The sequence below is a fragment of the Mus caroli genome, chromosome 3 (genome assembly GCF_900094665.2).
Source record: "Mus caroli chromosome 3, CAROLI_EIJ_v1.1, whole genome shotgun sequence".
Taxonomy (NCBI): Eukaryota; Metazoa; Chordata; class Mammalia; order Rodentia; family Muridae; genus Mus; species Mus caroli.
Window position 1 is genome coordinate 89,142,820 of NC_034572.1, and position 18,773 is coordinate 89,161,592.

The 18,773-nt window shown below is 45.1% G+C and overlaps 1 protein-coding gene across 3 annotated transcripts in view; it reads right to left on the reverse strand.

Moving 5' to 3' along the window:
* Positions 1 to 14,970: 14,970 nt before the first annotated feature.
* Pip5k1a (phosphatidylinositol-4-phosphate 5-kinase type 1 alpha) overlaps positions 14,971 to 18,773 on the reverse strand; it is a 47,846-nt gene continuing 44,043 nt past the window's right edge. For all 3 annotated transcript variants that reach the window (XR_003836204.1, XM_021158186.2, XM_021158185.2), the window contains exons 14-15: positions 16,869 to 16,914; positions 14,971 to 16,467 (exon numbers count right to left, since the gene is read on the reverse strand). Coding sequence is in view for 2 of the 3 variants with exons in the window: in XM_021158186.2 (XP_021013845.1) it covers positions 16,465 to 16,467; positions 16,869 to 16,914 (49 nt within the window). In the remaining variant the exon portion in view is untranslated. The remainder of the gene's footprint in view (positions 16,468 to 16,868; positions 16,915 to 18,773) is intronic.

Here is an 18,773-nt window from a genome sequence, read left to right on the forward strand (position 1 = left end):
TGCCCTTACGACAGCAAGGTCTCCAACCTCTCTCCCCCCTATTAATTAAGTTTAAATAGGCAATGCTTAACAGAGGTGATCAAATGATTCTTTTCATCCATAGATGAGTGGGCCTTTAACCTTGACTTGGGTGGACATTGACCTGATTCCTCCCGGCTTAAAAGATGTCTCATAGTTAAGAGTCCATCCTGTTTTAGTAGAGGACCAGCATTCTGTTCCCACCATCCACATGGGGTGGCTAACAGCTGCTTACAATTCCAGCTCTTGGTTATGCAAGTAAACACACACACACACACCTACACACATCTACACATACAATCACCTACACATACACACAGAGAGAAAGAGAGAGAGAAAAACATATACACATACAATATACACATAGAGAGAAACATACACATACACAGTACACACAGACACCTTAAAAAATAAGAACTTAAAAAATGAACGAGTACCTCAGGAGAGCCTCAGTGGTCAGTGCTTGCTGAGCATAGCCAAGGCCCCAATTTCAACCGTTAGTAAAAATAAACAAACCCCAACACTACCAAAAAACCCACAAAGTTCTGCCAGGCAATGGTGGTGAAGGCCTTTAATCCCATTACTCAGAGACAGAGGCAGGCCGATCTCTGAGTTTGCTGCAAGATCTATGCAAGAACTAGAAACCAGGACCAGGGTTTTAATGCTTTATAGATTTTATTTGTTCTACTTTTAGGAGTATAGTTTTTCTGTCTTTAAAGGCTTTGCTTATTTTATAATTTTACATGTATGTGTATTTTGCCTTCTTATATGTACTACATGCATGCAGTGTCTGCAGAGGTCCAGAGGGAATCAGATTCTCTGGGACTGGAGTTACAGACCCTTGTGAACAGCCACACGGATGCTGGGGACAGAACCTGGGTTCTCTGCAAGAGCAACAGGTGCTCTTAATCTTGAGCCAATTCTCAAGAACCTTAGGTATTTTTTTTAATAACTTCTTTTTTAAAAAAATATTTATTTATTCCTCAGACACACCAGAAGAGGGCATCAGATCCCATTACGGATGGTTGTGAGCCACCATGTGGTTGCTGGGATCTGAACTCAGGACTTTTAAGAAGAACAGTCAGTGTTCCTAACCACTGAGCCATCTCCCCAGCCCTTAATAACTTTTAATTTTCTTTAATTATCTGTATTGGCTGTGTGAGAGTATGCACGTGTGGGTCCAGGCACCCTCAGACACCAGTGTCAGCTCCCTTGGAGCTGGAGTTACAGGCGCTTCTCGGGTTCCATAGAGTGCTGGGGACCAAGCCTGGGTCTTCTACGTGAGCAGCAAGTACTCTGAACCATGGAGCCATTTGTCCAGCCCCTATTTATTTGTGAAGATGTATTTATTTTGTGTGTGTGTGTGTGTGTATGTGCACACACATGCGCTTGGGTATAGATGTGTGTACCATATCCATGCAGCTGTCCAAGTACATATGTTGTGGAGGTCAAAAGACAACCTTTTTTGTTTTTTTAAAGATTTATTTATTTATTTTATGTGAGTACATAGCTGTCTTCAGACACACCAGAAGAGGGCATCAGATCCCATTACAGATGGTTGTGAGCCACCATGTGGTTGCTGGGAATTGAACTCGGGACCTCTGGAACAGCAATAGGTGCTCTTAACCACCGAGCCCTCTCTCCAGCCCCCAAAAGACAACTTGTGTGAAGTTCCCTTCCACCAGGTTTCAATTGTGGTGGCAAGTGGCTTCACCTCCCGAGCTCTCTTGCTAGCCTTTCAGTAACGTTGTAATGATTAGATTGGCGCTTTTTCTGTGATAAAATACCCTGACAGAAGGACCTTAATGGAGAAGGGTTTATTTGACTCACAGTTCTAGGTTCCAGGCCATTAAGGTACTAGGAGCTTGAAGCAGCTAGTTATGCCAAATCCATCATAGTCAAGTGAAAAGAGCAGTAAGTTAACTTAACTCACATGCCAGTTCTGCTCGCACCTTACATGTTTATATACTTGCATACTTATACAGTTCAGGACCCCAAGCCCAGGGAATGGTCCTACCCACAGTGGGTGGGTCCCCCAACATCAATCAATGTAATTAAAATAATCCCTTGCTGTATAGTGGTGACTCCACATCTAATCCTAGCACTTGGCGGGGTGGGCAGATGCAGGTGAATCTCTGAGTTTGAGACCAGCCTGGTCTACAGAGCAAGTTCCAGGACAGCCATGGCAATACATAGAAACCCTGTCTTGAAAAACAAAACAAACAAACAGAAAAAAAGATAATTCCTCACACTCAGACATTTTCAGAGATCCTTCTCCCGCGGAGTTCTAGGTTATGTCAAGCTGACAATTAAAAGGATCCCAAGAGGATCGTTAAAGGAATAAGGGTCCCAAATGGTGAGGTGTGAAGTGGGAGGTCAGGATGAGAAATAAGACAAGAAGTAAAGACAACAAAGCAGTGGCTGGGACCAGGAGGTCTTGCCCACGCACACTGAGGGCTGATGGGAAGCAAGTTTACTAAGAAGCACAGCATCACCAGGAGGCAGAGGCAGGTGGATTTCTGAGTTCGAGGCCAGCCTGGTCTACAGAGTGAGTTCCGGGGCAGTCAGAGCCACACAGTGAAACCCTGTAAAGAAGAATAAAGAATGAGCATCATAGATTGGTTGAGGGGAACGGGGTGGGGAGGGGAAACAGCCAAGGTCAGCAGAGAACAAATTGCAACAAAGTTGGAAAATAACACAGGATACCTCCGACACAGCTGCCCGAGTCCCAGCCCAAGGAGAAGACTGGCATCTCTCCTTGTCTCCAGAAACCACAACCTTGACTCCTATGAGACACTGGCTCCAGCCCTAAACTGTACTTGCCAAGTCAGTTCCTGGACAAGGACACCGAAGTAGCGAGTCCTTTGTCCTTTCATCAGGGCCTCTGGGAAGGTTCTAAATCCATCTGGCTCCCCACACATCACAACTCCACCCATTGTCAGCCTGACACATAAAAGTACATTAAGTAAAACCATATCTAATTGTCTCCGCAAGCTCCTGGGCACCTTATCATTAAAAAGTACACTTGGGCCGGGCGGTGGTGGCACACGCCTTTGATCCCAGCACTTGGGTGGAAGAGGCAGGCGGATTTCTGAGTTCGAGGCCAGCCTGGTCTACAAAATAAGTTCCAGGACAGCCAGCGATACACAGAAAAACCCTGTCTCGAAAAACCAACCAACCAACCAACCAACCAAACAAAAAAAACACTTGGTCCAATTTTATTTATTTATTTATTTATTTATTTATTTATTTTTGTTTTTTGAGACAGGGTTTCTCTGTGTAGCCCTGGCTGTCCTGGCACTCACTTTGTAGACCAGGCTGGCCTCGAACTCAGAAATCCGCCTGCCTCTGCCTCCCGAGTGCTGGGATTAAAGGCCTGCGCCACCACGCCCGGCTTTGGTCCAATTTTAAAAGTTCCCATTGTCATTAACAGGTTTCAACACTTTAAAAGTTAAGTCTCGGGCTGGAGAGGTGACTCAGTGGTTAAGAGCATTGACTGCTCTTTCAAAGGTCCTGAGTTCAAATCCCATCAATCACGTGGTGGCTCACAACCAACTGTAATGAGATCTGATTCCTTCTTCTGGTATATCTGAAGACAGCTACAGTGTACTTAGATATAATAATAAATAAATCTAAAAAAAAAAAGTTAAGTCTCAGTAAAAGTGGTAGTGCATGCCTTTGATCCTAGCACTTGGAGGCCAGCCTTGTGTATAGAGTGAGATTCAGGACAGCCAGGGCTACACAGAAAACCCTGTCTCAAAAATTAAAAAATTAAAAGTCTCAGGCCAGACATAGTAGTACATGTCTCTAATGCACACAGGAGTTAAAGGAAGGTGGATCTCCTGAGTTTGAAACCAGGCCAGCCAGGGATACATAAAAAGACTTTGTCTCAGGCCAGGTGAATCCTATGACTTGGGAGGCAGAGGAAGGTGGATTTCCGTAAATTCAAGACTGGCTTGATCTACACAGTGAATTCCCCAACAGCCAGGACTATGTAGAGAGATCCTGTCTCAAAACAAACAAACAAACAAACAAAGACCCTGTTTTGAAACAACAAAAAGGCTCACATCTCCTAATTCCAGCAGGAAAACCACCAAATGCTACAGCCCCAAGTGGGGCATCTGGAGCTTGTGATGTCATCAGCTGGGCTCCAGAGGCTTGGCAGCCCCATCTTTCCACCTCTCCACCTGCATCAACGCAGCTTCTCTTTAGACTGTTTCACTCCAGAGCTCCAGCCCTCCTTGACAGACTTCACACATGGCCATTCCCAGTATACTGGGCTTCCCCTTACACCTGGAGCTTTACCCTCCTCACAGGACGACATAACAGCCCCTCAGAGCTTCTCTGCAGGGATTCTGCCTGGACTGCTCTTTATGTCTACCTAAGCCCTACCTTGTGAACCAGTCAGTACCGAGCAGATGACATCACCCATGCTGACGTCAGCCCTTGTGCCTGCCCCTTAATTACAGCAGGATCCTGACCTTGGGAAACACTTCCTTATGCAGCTGCTGTCAAGAGGCAATGAATCGCATTCGGCTCCAGATTTTGAAGAAGATTTATTTTTATTTATGTGTGTGCTCGCCGCATGTGTGCAGGCGCCTCCAGGGTCAGGAGAGTTGGCGTTACAAGTGGGTGTGTGTGCTGAGAACAAAACTCAGGTCTTCCGTAAGAAAGCAAGTGCTCTCACCCACTGATCACCTCCAGACCCAAGAGTCTTCCTTTAAATACATTAGGAAGGACCCACAGATGGAGTCTCTCATGAGTTGGGTTTGGTCTTCAGAAGGCTTCCCAGGATCCCGAGGCAGCATGGGAGACCTACTTCCTCAGCACCAGTGTGAACCCTCTCCTGCCCTGAAACCTCCCATGCCACACAAACCAGTCACATCTTCCCATCCACCTTCAGTTTGTCACAACACAGGCAGAGTGAAGCCAGACTACGACCAAAACACCACAGGAATGGCCCTACCCTTGTTCCTAATCCTTTGCAACTTCATAGCCTGGAATGCACTATCTGTTTTCTTTTTTTTGGGGGGGGGATTCAAGACAGGGTTTCTCTGTGTAGCCCTGGCTGTCCTGGAACTCAGAAATCTGTATGCCTCTGCCTCCAAGTGTTGGGATTAAAAGAATGCACTATCTATTTCTATCTGCTTTCTTACCTTCCAAATTCCCCCAAAGGATGGTCCATTTATGCTCTCCCCAAAACACTCAACAGCTTCCCTAGCCCAGCGTTCCAAACTCTTCTACATTCACCACGTGGTCAGGTTTACCACAGAGCTGCTGTTTGGAAAAACCGCAGAAGAATTTGGAGCACTGGGCTAAGGGAAACCTTTCCATGCTGGAAGCAGAGCTTAGTGAGACACACTGGCAGGAGACTGGGAACATCAGAAGGCTGAGAGAAGTGTGGACTGTGGAGGGCTGGCTCAAGCAGGTACATAGGAAAGCAGGGCTGTTTAGGTTGGGTTTCCGCTGTGTAATCTATGTAATTATGTGATGTAATCTCGATGCATTCTGCTGTGTCCTGAGAGAGGGACTAAGTTTTAAACTATTGAGTTTGGTAGGGGAGATGTCCTGGCAGGTGTCTTAGTTTCTTCCTTGTTGCTGTGCTAAAATACAGAAGCAACTCAATGAAGGGTTCATGTTAGCCATTGTCGATGCTTCCAGACAGGGTCTCACTATGTAGCTCTGGCTGTCCTGAACTTACTCTGTAGACCAGATGGATCTATAATCCCAGCATGCATCTGTAATCCCAGCACTTCCATGGTGAAATGGCAGACTAAGAGAAGAATCGCCTGGAAATCTGTGGGCCAGCTAGCCTGAGTACACAGTGTAGCAGGAACAGCAAGAAGAACCATGCCTCAAAATAAGGTCTTAGGAGAGAAGCTACTCTCAACTCCTCTGACCTCTACACACATCTCCCATCCCCTCCAGCCATGCTCAGAGCCTATGTCATCTTGACACAAGCTAGAGTCCTCTGAAAGGAGGAACGCTTAATTGAGAAAATGTTTCCATACATTCCCACTATAGGGCATTTTCTTATTAGTGATTGATGGGAGAGAGCTCCAGCTCATTATGGGTGGTGCCATCCCTGGGCTGATGGTCCTGGGGTCTATAAAAAGGGAGACTGAGAAAGCCATGAGGAGCAAGCCAGTAAGCAACACCCCTCCATGGCCTCTGCGTCATGCCTCCAGGTTCCTGTCCTAACTTCCTTCAATGATGAACAGTGGGGTGGAAGTGTAAGCCAAATATAAACCCGTTTCTCCTCAAACTGCTCTGGTCCTGGTGTTTCATCATAGCAATAGAAACCCCGACTGGAACAGCCCGATCCCTGTGACTCGAGATTCCTCCAGAATGACAGTTAACAGGCACCATCACAGAGGAAAGACATTCAATCTGTGACAGGGCTTTTTGTTAAGAAGAATAGCTCAAACATGCAGGCAAAGCTAGTGCTGGAAAGAAACTGTAGTTACTAAGGGGAAGCCTCCTGCCCTGCCCTAGGACATTAGGAAAGGGTCTGCTTCCCCAATGCTGGGATTGAAGGCGTGTAACAGCACACCTGGCTTTTCTGATACCGTTTTTGAAAGGATGGAGGATGTAAAATTGGGCTGGCAAAATAGTTTAGCAGGTAAAAGTATATGCTGTCCAGCCCAACGACCTAAGTAAATTCAATCCCCGGGACCCACAAGGTAAAAGGATAAAATGACTCTCCCAAGTTGTGTCCCAACATCCACTCAAGTGCTACACACACACACACACACACACACAGAGTCTCTGAGGTCAGGCAACCCATGACAGGGTTGGGGGTCTCTTCAAGTCCATGAAATTATGAAAGTGAAGCCTGAGCTACAGTGGAGACTTCAGAATCTTGGAGGTGCCAACACCATGGGTCATCTATTAAGGAATGTGACAGCACAGACAAAGCTGCCACAAAACAAGGCTTTGTGAAAGTTAAGAGTGGTGGTGCTATCTTTAATCCCAACACTTGTGAGGCAGAGGCAGGTGGGTTTCTGAGTTCTAGGGCAGCCTGGTCTACAGAGTGAGTTCCAGGACAGTCAGGGCTACACAGAGAAACCCTGTCTCGAAAAACAAAAAACAAACAAACAAACAAACAAAAGTGTGGGGGGGGGCTGGAGAGATGGTATGGCGGTTTGAATGAGAATGCCCCCCCCCTCTCATAGATTTGAATACTCAGTCATCAGGGAGTGGTGCTATTTGAAAAGATTAGTGTGGCCTTTAAGGTTTTCAAAAACCCAAGCCCAGTGGCTCGCTCCCTCTGCTGCCTGTGGGTTCAGATACTGAACTCTCAGATACCTCTCCAATGCCATGATGGAATACCTGCATGCCATTCTGCTCCCCACCATAATGACAATGGACTAAACCTCTGATACTGTAAGCCAGACCCAATTAGAGTCTTTCTAACAGTTGCAAAGTCACGTGGTCTCTTCCCAGCAATACTACACTGGCTAAGACAGATGGTTAGGTGTGGGTACTGCTGCCTAAGAGGACCAGAGCTCAGTTTCAAGCACCCACATCAGCACTCACAAGCTGCTGTAGCTCCAGATCGAGGGAGATCGGATGCTTCTGGCCTCTGGGGGCACGTGCGCTCATGTGCACACACCCAGATCTCTCTCTCTCACACACACACACACACACACACACACACACAATTTAAAATAATAAAAATACATACTTTTTAAAGAATAAAACCCGTCCTGGCTAGTTTGATGTCAACTCTACACAAGCTAGTGTCGGCAGAGAGGAGGGAGCCTTAATTAAGAAAACACCTCCATAATAATCAGACTGGGAGCAAGCCTGTGGGATGCTTGCTTATCTAGGGAGTGATGGGCCAGCTCTGATGGTCCTGGGTTTGTTTTTGTTTTTATTTATTTTTTCTTTTTTAATTTTTTTTGAGACACGGTTTCTCTGTGTAGCCCTGGCTGTCCTGGGACTCACTTTGTAGACCAGGCTGGAAATCCGCCTGCCTCTGCCTCCTGAGTGCTGGGATTAAAGGCGTGCACCACCACGCCTGGTGGTCCTGGGTTCTAAAAGGCTGAGCAAGCCATGTGCAGCAAGCCAGGAAGCAGCTCTCCTCCATGGTCTCTGCCCTGCCTCCAGGTTGCTGCCCCTTTTGAATCTCTCTCCTGATGTCCTTTGATGATAAACAGTGACGTGTAAATAGCTTGCTTTTGCCCATGGTGTTTCACCACAGTAACCGTAACTAAGGTACATCTTGTAAAACGAACAAAACTATTAGATCCTACAATCCTAGCACCTGGGAAGCTAAGGAAAACGTGCTGTGCTGTTCATTCAAAGCCAGCCTGGGCTATAGGCTCAGTGATGGAGTGGATACCGACCCAGCAAGCTTGGTATCTAGCACCCACAATGAGCTTGAGTAGAAGTCCACAACTTCCTGCAGCTCCAGATTAAGGGTATCTGGCATCTCTGACCTGGGCGAACATCCAAGCTCACATTCACAGTCCTCTCAAACATTGGAACATACACATAATTAAAAATAGAAATTTTGGGGCTGGTGAGATGGCTAAGTGGTTAAGAGCACTGATTACTGATCCAGAGGTCCTGAGTTCAATTCCCAGCAACCACATGGTAACTCACAACATCTGTAGTGGAATCCGATGCCGTCTTTGGTGTGTCTGAAGACAGCTACAGTGTACTCATATATAATAAATAAATCTTTAATCCCAGCACTCGGGAGGCAGGGGCAGGTGGATCTCTGAGTTCGACTCCAGCCTGGTCTACAAAGTGAGTTCCAGGACAGCCAGGGCTATACAGAGAAACCCTGTCTTGAAAAAACAAAACAAAAAAGTATGTATAATTTTTTTTTTGTTAAAGATTTAGTATATACACAGTGTTCTGACTGCAAATCAAAAGAGGGCACCAGATCTCATTGTAGATGGTTGTGAGCCACAACGTGGTTGCTGGGATTTGAGCTCAGGACCTCTCGAAGAGCAATGAGTGCTCTCAACCTCTGAGCCCTCTCTCCAGCTCATATAAATCTTTAAGAGAGAGAAAAACAGGCTGGGTGTGGTAGCACATGTCTTTAATTCTGGCACTCAGGAAGCAGAAACAGGTATCTGTAACTTCATAGACATTTGAGGCCAGCCTGGTCTACATACCTAGTTCTAGGGCATCCCAGTATGAATAATGCTTAAAAACAAACAAAACCAGACCCAAGATTTGTCTTGCAGCAATATATTGGATGCACTTGAATAGAGCTATAAGCACTACCCACCCCTCACCACTAGAGGGACCCTATAATCAGAGGTTCAGCAGAAAGATCATCATACCTAGACTACATGCAGCTACACCAGTGGGTAGGGTTTTTCCTTTATCCATCTCAAAGGCAAACGTGGAGTTAAAGTCAGAAAGAGATGGAGAAAGACACTAGAAAACGGAAAGGCATCCCATGCTCACGGAGTGGTAGACTTTTAACATGGTGAAAATGACCATTCTACCTAAAGCAGATTTAGTGCAATCCAAACCCCACCTCATTCTTCACAGAAATGGGGAAAAAAAAAAAAAAAAAAAAAAACTATCCTAAAATGTATACGGAACCACAAGAAATTCTGGATAGCCAAAACAATCCGGAGCAAAAAGAACAATCCTGGAGGGATTGCCATTTCAGACCTTAAGATATATTATAAAGCTATAGGAAAACAAAACCAAGCCAAAAAAATCATGGTATCAGCACAAATACAGACTTGGAGACCAATGGAACAAAACTGAAGACCCAAACATGAGTACATATAGCTTCAGCCACTTAATATTTGACAAAGACAGCAAGACATATGCTTTCGGGGCGCGGGGAAGCATCTTCAACAAGTGGTGAAGGGAAAACTGGCCAACATTCACAGGCATCCTATGGGGTAGGTAACCTCTTCTGATCACAGGGTCCCTCTAGTGGTGAGTAGCAGGTAGTGTTTACAGCTCTATTCAATTCAAACCACCTTGTGGTTCAAAGACCTAAATGTGGACAGTGAAACACTGAAACTACTGGGAGGAAACACAGTCAGCACCCTGCACGGTCTAGGTGTAGGGAAAGGCTTTCTGAATAGAACTCCTTATGTACAGTAATTAAGATCAACAACTGAGGGGCTGGTGAGATGGCTCAGTGGGTAAGAGCACCCGACTGCTCTTCCGAAGGTCCAGAGTTCAAATCCCAGTAACCACATGGTGGCTCACAACCATCTGTAACGAGATCTGGCGCCCTCTTCTGGAGTGTCTGAAGACAGCTACAGTGTGCTTATGTATAATAAATAAATCTTAAAAAAAAATACTGGCATTTAAAAAAAAAAAAGATCAACAACTGACAAGTGGGACCTCATAAACTACAAAGCTATGCATAGCTAATTAAACAATCAGTGAAGAGGAATCCCACAGAACTGTAGAGAATCTTTGTCAGGTATACATTTAATACATTTGATAGACGAATAATGCATAGATTATACAAAAATTCAAAAAGCCAGGAGTGAAAATAATAAATGACCCATTTGAATAAAAAATGACCCTGCCGGGGCCTAGCAAACATAGGATGTATCACAGGGCTCCCAATGGAGAAGCTAGAGAAAGTACCCAAGGAGCTAAAGGGATCTGCAACCCTATTGTTGGAACAACATGATGTACTAACCAGAACCCNGGAGCTCTTGTCTCTAGCTGCATATGTATCGAAAGATGGCCTAGTCGGCCATCANTGGAAAGAGAGGCCCATTGGACTTGCAAACTTAATATGCCCCAATATAGGGGAATGCCAGGGCCAAAAGAATGGGAATGGGTGGGTAGGGAAGTGGGGGGCGCTATGGGGGACTTTTGGGATAGCATTGGAAATGTAATTGAGGAAAATATGTAATAAAAATATTAAAAATTAAAAAAAAAATGACCCTGGAACCTGAATGGAGTTCGCAAAAGGAAAGGGAAAAAAAAAAAGCAAAGCAAATAACTTTGAGATTTCATTCTAATCAGAACGGCAAAGACCAACAAGACAATAACTACAACAGACAACAAATGCTGGGGGGGGTGTGTGGGGAAAAGGGAATTCATTCACTTTTAGTGGAATTGAAAACTGGTGCAGCCACTACGGAAATCAGTGTGGAAAATCCTTAAAAAGATAAAAATAAAGGCACCATATGCCCCAGCTATATCACTCCTTGGCACATGCCCAAAAGACTTGCCTGACATCCTACACTTCATAGATCCTTGCTGAGACCTGCTCGCAGCTGCTCTATCCTCCACAGCTGGGAAGAGGAAACAATCTAAATACCCTGCAACAGACCAATGGCTGATCAGAGTATTGGGCTCACGCTATGGAATACTGTTCTGTTAGGAGCACAGAGCTCCAGGGAAAACCAGTAATGTTAAGCACATGGGACTGTTTTCCTTCTTTGACACAAGGTTTCTCTGTTATTCTCTGGCTGTCCTAGATCTTGCTCTGTAGGCTAGCCTGGCCTCAAAAGCAGAGATCTACCTGCACCTGCCTCCTGAGTGCTGGGATTAAAATCAGGTGCCACCACACCCAGCTCCCGAGTTGTCTTTTCAGTGGAAAAGAAATATAATCTCTTTCTGCCCATCAGGCTGGATATAGATAACTAACACCCCCGTGATCCATGTTAGCTCTCGATCAAGCCATTATCAAGCTCCTAAAACAGGACTGGAGGTAGCTAGTAATCTAAATGACCTCTACACTATCTGTACAACAGAGACCAGGCCAGATCCTTCCTTAGGCCCTCCTAAACGAGTACAGGCAGCCTATCTCCAGAACTCATCTTCTTGGAAGAAAAGCCACACACCCTGAGCTGCCTTTGAGTAATTATGCCCTGGGGACTGGATTACATCAGGGAATGTTTTCCCCAATTGTACTATGTTTAAGTATGCTGGCAATAGATCCCCTGACATCAGACTTTTTAGAAGTTTCATCCAATTTAATGAAGTCAGACAGAATCAAGTATTTAATCTCACCTCTTCACTGATCATTTCACTGCTGGCTGTAATACCCGAGGGACCCCTCAACTCATGCCAAAAATGTGGGGCACACAATTCTCAGAGAAGGGTTTTCTTTAAATAGAAATTAGGAGTTCAGAAACCTCAGGCCTCCCATTAAAAAGGTTTGCACCCTTAAGTGAGAGTGGAATTAATATGAGTTCTTCTCAGTCTTCTGAGTCAAAGCATTTTGTACAGTTATGGAACTATTTGTTAAGGTCTTAAGGATCAGCCTGGAGAGATGGCTCAGCGGGTTGAGAGCACCGAATGCTCTTCCAAAGGTCCTGAGTTCAAATCTCTGCAACCACATGGTGGCTCACAACCATCTGTACTGAGATCTGATGCCCTCTTCTAGCGCATCTGAAGACTGCTACAGTGCACTTATGTAAAATAATAAATCTTTGGGCATGAGCGAGGGGGGCCGACTGGTGTGAGCAGAAGTCCTAAATTCAATTCCCAACAACCAAATGAGGGCTCACAACTATCTGTACAGCTATAGTGTGTACTTATATACCTTAAATAAATAAATAAATCTTTTAAAAAAATCTTAAGTATCAAAATATTCAGACCAACAGTTCTGCAACTTTATACTCACAAAACTAATATACTGAGAGCCCATGTAAATGGAGAATAAAATATCTGTTGCCCTGGTGTGGTGGCACACACCTTTTATCCCAGCACTTGGGAGGCAGAGGCAGGCGGATTTCTGAGTTCCAGGCCAGCCTGGTCTACAGAGTGAGTTCCAGGACAGCCAGGACTACAACCACACAGAGAAACCCTGTCTCGAAAAACCAAAAAAACAAAAACAACAAAAAAAAAACTGTCAATTATTTTTTTAAAAAATGGAAGGAGCTGGAGAGATGGCTCAGTGGTTAAGAGCACTGACTGCTCTTCCAGAAGACCTGGGTTCAAGTCCCAGCCCCCATGTGGTGGCTCACAACTGTTTATAACTCCAGTCCCAGGGGATCTGATACTTTCTTGGGGGGAGGGTATAGGGAACTTTCAGGATAGCATTTGAAATGTATATAAGGAAAATATCTAATAAAAAAAAAGGAGACTCCACAGCTGCTCAGTTACCAGGCCAGCCACATGCATCCTTGGCAGTCACCCAAAAGACCTATCACTTCACAGACTCCTGTGCAGCCAAGTTCAATGCTGCTCTATGCACAACAGCCAGGGAACGGACACAGCCTAAGTGTCCTTCAGCCGATGACTGTGCAGTAAAGATGTGGTGCATGCGCACTATGGAACACTACCCAGTTGTGAAGTGAAATCACCAACTTTGTAGGTAAACAGATGGAACTAAAAACATGTCACTTTGCGTGAGGTAACCCAGACACGGAGACAAAGGTTGCAATGTCTCTACCCTGTAGGCTTCTACTCCAAACCTTCAGCTGTGACTACGTATCCTGGAGGAACCTCAGAGAGCAGGAAGTAAGAAGGGACCACTGTGGGGGTAAGAATCCGGGGTGCAACAGAAGGGAATAGCAAGGCACCTAGAAGCGATCTGAGCGGAGAAACGAGGAAAAGGGAGGGAGATAAACACAGGAGGGAAGATAATAAACACACAGTCAGGGTATCTGAGAAAATCATACAAACCGTATTATTCACTATTACCTTTAAAAAAAAAAACCCAAAACTATACACTTAAGTCTGTTTGTAATATACATATAGGTTAAATAATGCTGGATGGTGGTGGGGCACGCTTTTAATCAGGTAGGCAAAGGCAGGCGATCTCTGAGTTCGAGGCCAGCCTGGCCTACTGAATTCCAGGATAGCCAGGTGTACAAAGAGAAAAGTTGTCTTGAAAAATAACAACAAAACAAAACAAAAAAATGTTTTCATGTGTTTGCCTGCATGTATATGTGTGCATCACACACATGCCTGGTATCTATAGAGCCAGAAGAGTATGTCAGATCTCTGGGACTGGAGTTACAGAGGGTGGTGAGGTTGCTTGTGTTAGGAACCAATCCAGCAAGTCCTCCTAACCAGAGTCTGCTCTCCAGCCCTGCAAAAGGAGCTTTATTTAAGAAGGAAGCCTTCAGGCTAGAGAGATGGCTCAGCTGGTAAGAGAACTGACTCCTCTTCTGAAGGTCCAGAGCTCAATTCCCAGCAACCACATGGTGGCTCACATCCATCTATAATGGGATCCGATACCCTCTTATGTTCTGTCTGAAGACAACTACAGTGTACTCACATGAGATAAATACATCTTAAAACAACAAAAACAAAAAAACCCCACTCTATTGTGTAGTATGAATTGTGAAACACTGATTTAAAAATTAAAGGAGGAAAGGAAAGGAAAGGAAAGGAAAGGAAAGGAAAGGAAAGGAAAGGAAAGGAAAGGAAAGGAAAGGAAAGGAAAGGAAAGGAAAGGAANGGAGGAAAGGAAAGGAAAGGAAAGGAAAGGAAAGGAAAGGAAAGGAAAGGAAAGGAAAGGAAAGGAAAGGAAAGGAAAGGAAAGGAAAGGAAAGGAAAGAGAGCCTTCTTGACTTCCCCAAAGAAGTGCACTAGGTTAGGTCGGAAGGAATTCCAGGGCCAGCTGCCCTCAGGCCTCCTCTGAGCTTTGGATGCACAGATCCTTCTCAGAGGACTGAGTCACAATCTACAAGCTGCTCTGATGCAGCAGGGCTGAACAGCTGGAGCAGAAGCCACTGCTCTTGGCTTGAGTGCAGGAGATTTAGTTCCTGCTAACACAAACTGAGTCTGGGAGGGAGGGAGGGCGCTGGAGCAGAGGCAACATGGAAAAGCTCTAACATGGCTGGAGAGGCTCAGCAGTCAGGCAGAAGTTCAAGGCTCCCACAACTAACTCCAGGACAACAAACAAGTTCAAAGAAAGGGCAACCAGGTGAGGGTGATTCCGTACATTATGTGCATGTATGAAAACGCAATGCAATTATGACTACCACACTAATAAAAGCATTTAAAAATAGGTCTAGGTCTAAATGATTGCTAGAATTGTAATACATTAAAACCAGATATTTATTACTTTTATATTGCATCTGTCATTTTTCAACAATACAAAGTAGAGGCAAATAGTAACACTCCATAAAAATGTTGACTCCCATGTCCTTTCCCTAAGTCCCAGCCCTCCCTCAAATACTCCCTCCCACCCCTTACAGAACCCTGTCCTGAATAAAACACTTAAATACATCATAAATAGTAAATTATGAAAAAAAATAGCAAGAAATTGTTTCTTTCCTTCTTGTAAAAAAGAACATGGCAGCAAAGACAGGCAGCCAGAAGCTGGCTGGGGGTGTCTAATATAGACAGTTACGTGGGGGTTGGCTAACCTGCTATCAAGGTGGGACGGGACAGGGAAGGAACTAATGTGGGATTTCAACAGCCAGCCTGAAACACCATGCACTGCCCCACCAGCCAGGACCAGATGGGCCACAACTGAGAGGAAGGAGAGGGCTCCGTGGCCCCATTTCCAGCTTCTCTGCAGAGTAAGGGCAGGCCAGGTGACATGGCGACAACCGTACAGAGGGAAGTCTGTGGCTCCCTAGGAGTTTAAGAAAATATTCTCTAGCCTCATAGATACAGACTGCCTGTTAAACAGACACAAACATCTCCCTCCACCGTAGCTCCACAAAGAGCAGAATACTGTTGGAAAATATAGGAAGAACAAAGAAATCTCCTTTGGAGAATGGTCTAAAATCATTTGATAATTCTTTATATCTAGAAAAAACTGAGGATACATTCCAAATTGCAGAATAGTAATAACCGAAGACCTGGCAGTGAGTAGGGTCCTGCTAAGGTCCACTCTCCTAACATGGCTGCCCCTTTGTCTTAAAAAAGGGCCAGGCCCTCGCTATTCCCTCAACCCTAAGTGAGGGAGTCAGAGAGCAGCTGCTGGGGGGGGGGGGGCAGCCCCAGCCTTTCTGCTTCACAAACACTAGGGCTCTTCTACAACACTTAGAGAACTTTTATCTGAGACTGGCTCAAATTTACATTGTGTGCTCGTTGTGCTTTTTTCCTTTTTTAAGGAAAAAGGTTGGGAGTAAGGATAATCCTTAGTCTCCCCCAACACCTTTATACAAATCACTGGGAGACTCCAGAGACCAGCGGGAAGAGCCAAGGCAGGAACAGTGTGCAGCCAGTCTGTCCTGAGGAAATGAAGAGGCCAGCTCCAGGAGGAAGGGAAAGAGAGGAAACACCAGTCCAGCAACCCCACGTCCAGCACAAAGAATGGGGGTTTGAAAAAGACTCAGCTATAGAAGCCATGGCAGGCAGTGGAAAATTCATGCCACCCACTTCTGGAGTGGTGGGGTGGATGCTGTCCTCAACTGTCAAAGGCACTACTGCCCAGAGGAAGGGGAGACAGTGACAGAGCCCTGCTAGCTCCACATTCTCTCCTCTGTTGATGACCAAGAAGACGACTCAGCATTCCTGGGGCAAGGGCTGACATCTTGGGATCAAAGCGACAGCGGAGTCTTGTTTCAGGTCTTCTGAGGCTCACTGCTCACCAGACAGAAAGAATATAAAGTTAACAATGAAGAGGAGACAAGGAAGCAAGAGCAGAATTGAAGATTGTTTCATCCTACCTAGCAAATTTGACTTTTTTTTTCCTTCTCTTTTTAGCTTCAGCTTTGAAGTATTAAGTTTTAAAACCACAAACCTTCTATTTTTTGGAGACAGGATCTCACTATATAGTCTTGGCAGGCCTGGAAAGATCAGGCTGGCCTCAAATTCTGCCTCCCAAGTACTGGAATTAATGGAGTATGCCACTATGGCTGACCATACAGCTCTTTAGAAGCAAGGTTCAAGAGTACACCGATATTTCTCAATGAACATTTTGCTCCATTCTGTCAATGACCCACTTTATACTCTTCAAGCTCTCCTGGATTCAAGATACTTACGTGGGTGAACTCTGACTCTGCAACATCAAGCTTGTCCAAGGTTGAACTAAAAGAAGGAAATGAAATGCAGAGAATTAGAGACAAAGGGGGCTTCAGGTGTAGTTTGAAGCAGAACACTCACACAGCACCGATAGTCCTGGCTTCCATCCCCAGCATGTCCCAGGTCAATTATATTATCTCCTCACATTTTATTTAGATCCAGAAAAGGAAATGGTGCTGAAGAGATGGCTCAGTGGGTAAAAGGTGCTTGCTGCACAAGCCTGGCACCCTGAGTTTGAGCTCTGAAACTCACACCAAGTATAAAGAAGAGTCCAACAGTACAGAAAAGAAAACCCAAGAAACTATTAAATTTAAGACAGACACAGTGGTGCGTGTGTGTACTCCCATATATGTGGAGGCTAAGGAGGAGGATTCCTAGCTCAACATCTATGTGTCTAGAAAGTGCCTTCAAGGTTATTCTGTGCAACCTAAGGAGACACCACTTCAAAATACAAAGTCAAAGGCCCAGGAGTGGTGGGACACAGCTTTAACCACAGTACAAAGGAGGCAGAGGAAGGTGAGGCAGGTAGAGTCTTTGCATTCTAGCCATGTCTAACAAACAGACCAAGAGGACCAGAGGTGTAATATAGTGGTAGAGTGCTTAGTGACTAACATAGAAACAGGCTCTAAATTCAATCTCCAGAACTACAAAACAACAATGCTAGACAGTAGTGGTGCCCACCTTTAATCCCCCAGCATTGGGAGGAAGAGGCAGGCAGGTCTCTGAGTTTGAGACTAACCTGATCTACAGAGTGAGTTCCAGGACAGCCAAGGCTACACAAAGACAAGATACTTTGTATCAAAAAAACCAAAACCAAAACCAAACCAAACCCCAAACAAAAAAAGCTCACAATAACAGAAGACACTACTAGATTTAAAAGTGTTTTAGGGGCTAGAGAGATGGCTCAGTGGTTAAGAGCACTGACTGCACTTCTGAAGGTCCTGAGTTCAAATCCCAGCAACCACATGGTGGCTCATAACCATCCGAAATGAGATCTGATGTTCTCTTCTGGGTGTCTGAAGACAGCTACAGTGTACTTATTTATAATAAATATATAAATCTTTAAAAAGAAAAAAAAAAGGCTTTCATTTGGTTTGTGTGTTCCTACACACATGCCACAGCATGAAACTGGAGTCAGAGGACAAACCACGGAATAAGTTCTCTCTACACCATATGGGTTTTGAGGATCAAACTCAGATCATTGGAATTAATGGCAAATACCTTTAAAGGCTAAGCCATCTCAATGGTCTGAAGCTAATAGATTTAAAAGCAGCATTGTTTAAATAAGTCGTATTTTTCCAGATAGATAGAATCTCAAATAATTGGGGTAGTTCCTGACGTAGCCAACCTTGAAATCTCAGATTCTTCTGTTACCTTTTCTCTTGTGCCACAACTACAGGCATGTGCCACTGAGCCTGGCTGCACCTTCCAGGCTCACATACATGGCTGCTGCCATGACTCCTCCTTCAAGGCTATGCCATGTAATTGAACTGGAAAGTGATCCTTGCTACTCTTCCCTAGCTCCTTCCAAATTTTAGTTTGTTTTGAGGCAGGGTTTCCTTGGTAGTCTGTAACTCCATATAGTAAGGCTGGCCTCATGGCAGTCTTCCTGCCTCTGTCTCCCAAATGCTGCGTCATGAGTGCTACCATGTTTGGCTCAAACTTTCTTCTTTTATGTGGGGCTGGCAATGAGCAGAGGATCTCAAGTGCAAGTTCAATGTTCTCCGGCTATACTTAATGCCCCAGAGCCCAGGTAAAGGCTCAGTCACTACAGATGCCCTGAAGCCGGGCATGGTGGCGCATACCTTTGATCTCAGCACTAGGGAGACAGAGGCAGGCATATTTCTGAGTTCGAGGCCAGCCTG